Source organism: Lipotes vexillifer, unplaced genomic scaffold (assembly GCF_000442215.2).
Source record: "Lipotes vexillifer unplaced genomic scaffold, Lipotes_vexillifer_v1.1 scaffold91, whole genome shotgun sequence".
Classification (NCBI taxonomy): domain Eukaryota; kingdom Metazoa; phylum Chordata; class Mammalia; order Artiodactyla; family Lipotidae; genus Lipotes; species Lipotes vexillifer.
In genome coordinates this window covers 1,971,322-1,974,404 of record NW_006777583.1, presented here as the reverse complement: position 1 = coordinate 1,974,404, position 3,083 = coordinate 1,971,322, and the positions used below count along the sequence as shown (strand labels likewise).

At 47.7% G+C, this 3,083-nt stretch overlaps 1 protein-coding gene across 1 annotated transcript in view; it reads right to left on the bottom strand.

Moving 5' to 3' along the window:
• The window catches only part of REEP5 (receptor accessory protein 5), a 41,468-nt gene extending 38,466 nt beyond the window's left edge, over positions 1-3,002 (bottom strand). Inside the window, exons 1-2 of the mRNA XM_007451196.1 lie at positions 2,847-3,002; positions 2,074-2,167 (exon numbers count right to left, since the gene is read on the bottom strand). Coding sequence (XP_007451258.1) covers positions 2,074-2,167; positions 2,847-2,964 — 212 coding nt within the window. The 5' untranslated portion in view covers positions 2,965-3,002. The remainder of the gene's footprint in view (positions 1-2,073; positions 2,168-2,846) is intronic.
• Positions 3,003-3,083: the final 81 nt, after the last annotated feature.

The window sequence follows — 3,083 nt, the reverse complement described above, 5'->3', positions numbered from 1 at the left end:
CCAAAAAAAAAAAAAAAAAAACAAAATAAAATATGACTTTAAAAATGGCTCCTGCTAGAAAGAGAGTCACATGTAGAGAACAAACTTATGGTTACCAAGGGGGGAAGGGCAAGGGGGGGATGGACTGGGAGACTGGGATTGACATACAGACACTACTACGTGTAAAATAGATAACTAATGAGAGCCTACTGAATAGGACAGGGAACTCTACTCAATGCTCTATGGTGACCTAAATGGGAAGGACATCTAAGAAGAGTGGGTATATGTATACGTATAACTGATTCAGTTTGCTGCACAGCAGAAACTAACACAACATTGTAAAGCAACTATACTCTAATAAAAATTAATTTAAAAACAGACAAACAAAGTGGCTCCTGCTAGAATTAATCCACTAGGTCAAAGAAAATCATGTCCAAGCCCTGTCTGCCTTCAGTCACACCCACTTCCACATACATGGATCTACATATCCCACCCAGAAACAGATTTTTACTTTTCTAAAGCCCATATCAATCATCTAATCACACCAACAGACAAGGTTATGTTTCTCACAAGATTACTCACCAAATAGTACTGATGTGGAAAAAATGTTTTTTATGTTCTTCAGTATTTTTAAAGATCCACAGTCTTCCCTAGTTCAAAACAATTCAAGCAGCTAGGCAGTTACTAAATGTGATCAATAACATCTAAAGCACAAACTTGAAAAATGCTTCAAAATCTTTCTTACTAAAAGAACTCTTACAAGTAGAATATACAAACAGAAGAAAAGTAAAGGAATGTTCTACCTGGTTATTTTGTCCATTATCACAGACACAGTGATGTGCAAGCCATTTTGAACCAGTGTTGCCTACAAACTTTCTATCTACACCATCTATTATTTTATGGAGCACTGCTATTCTTATAACTTTTTCATTGATCTGAAAGTCAAACCAGTTTTTCTGGTCTGTCTTCAGAATCGTTTGGTATACACAAACAGTGTGGATGGTACTTTAGCAGATAATACTGGAGAGGATCTCCAAATTCAAAAGCAAGTAGTGTCCTATATGTAGCTAGATTTTCTGGAGCCACTAAGTGTCTGTACCAGACTAATTCAGTAATTACTACTTATGTAATTTCGATTTAATTTTTCAAGTCAGAACTTTTTCTAAAACACATTTCCCCTTTCTAGTCATATATTAAATTCTAGCCTGGCCTATGACAGACACAGTCGTAATAATGTGTTATTGGTGTCTTAGCCTTCCAGCTGAAATTTTTTCTTCCTTTTTTTTAATCCCTGTCGTTGAGGAAAGTTGTACAGACCAATAGAAGTAAAACCCACCAGCTTTCTTGGGAAGAACTGTAGAATAAAACAAAATTTATTTGTGGGGAAGCATAATTCCTATTGAATGAATGGAAAAATGAAATTGTAGTATATTTTCAAATTAAACACAGAGTAAAAACAGCCTCAGCTAGCAGAAAAGTCAGATCGTAATCTGATAAGATTCACCTGCAATTTAGATTAATTATATAAATGGGTCATTTATATAACCAAGGAGATATATTAGGGATGCATTTTATAAGGTTTGTTTTTGTTTTTATACTAGGGTAAGTGTTTCCCGTTTGCCTGTAATAAGTGGCGAGCCTTTTAATATAAAGAAGACAAAATTCTCCCCAGTGTCTGAATTAACATTACTTCTGAATTAAAGAAGCTCTAATTGATAGGGATTTACTGTGTACATAAATATAAGGTGAAATACACACTGAAATAATTATTAGGGAGAAGGAATCGGCTCTCTGTACCCGTTGAGATCTTCCCACCAGTAAAGGTCGACTTTGCTCTGCCTTTCATTTGTGCTGCTGTTAGAAGGCATACAATCCGCCGTTTAACCTGATGAAATATACATTTCGGCTAGTCATCGGGAGATCAGGTATCAAGGTAAAGCACTAAAATATGTAACCTTAAGCAATCAGTTACTACTCTTTGGTCCTCTGACCACTCTCCCAGGGAAATGGGGATGGTACAGCAACTAGCACAGCTCTGGATGGGGGAAGGGGAGTGAAGAGGAGGAAGGGACGGTTGCAGGGGGAGCCACTTACGAGACGTAGGCTGGGTAACCAAATCCTATCAGGTTGCAGAGGAGAGAGGCTCCATAACCGAACACCAGGTACAAAGCCACCAGCCCGATGACACCTGCAGACACGAGGAGGGAAGTGGGTCGGGTGGCACACAGGCGCTCCAGCCGGGCAGCCCCCGCCAACACCGCAAAGCTTGGCCCGTTCTAGACACTGGAGAAAAAGAAACCGCACCGAGGCTGGGCCCGCGCCTTCTCGGGGCTTTGCCTTTCGTCTGGGGATAACGGCAGGCCGCACCTTTGTGCCCTTCCTTCCCCCGTCCCTCCCACAAGGGGCCCCACGCCACGCTGCGCACCAGCTGCAGGGGCCCCGCTTCCTTCCCGGAGGGTCTGGGCAGGCCGGGATTCCGGCGCCTGCCCGCAGCCCCTCGCGTCCCGCGCCCAATTCCGCGAAGGGTCTGGCTAGGACCCGGTACTCCGCCACGGGGACCGCGCTCCCTCCAGCAGGGGCCCCGCCACTCGGCGCCAGCTCTGCGCTCGGCCACAGGCACGCGACACTGGGCCGCAGGGCAGACACGTCAGCGCCGGCCGGTCCCCGGCCCCACGTCCCGGGCGCCCTGCCACCGGGCCGCCCCGGGCGAGGTCTCTGGTCCCTGGCCTGTCCAGGCGGCCACTTCTGTCCCCGACGACGCCACTCACCCCCGTCTGTCACCGAGCCCGTGGTCCCAGCTGCGATGCGACAGCCGTTCCTGGGCCGGGCAAGCGGCGGGATCCCGCGGGCCGCAGCCCCACACTCACCAAGGGCCATGTAGCTCCGGTTCACGCCGGTCTTGGCCTCGAGCTTGGCCAAGAGGTCAGTCATGCAGTTCTTCTGGTGAAGGAACTGGTCGAACCTCTGCCTCATGGCTGCAGACATGGCGGGGACCGTCGCGCCGCCGCCTGGGGCTGCTCCTGGTGCCGCTCCTGGTGCCGGGTGGCCGCAGAGCGAGGTGACTGGGGCGGCGGCGGGCGGGGCGGGAGGCGGGCGATTCCCGA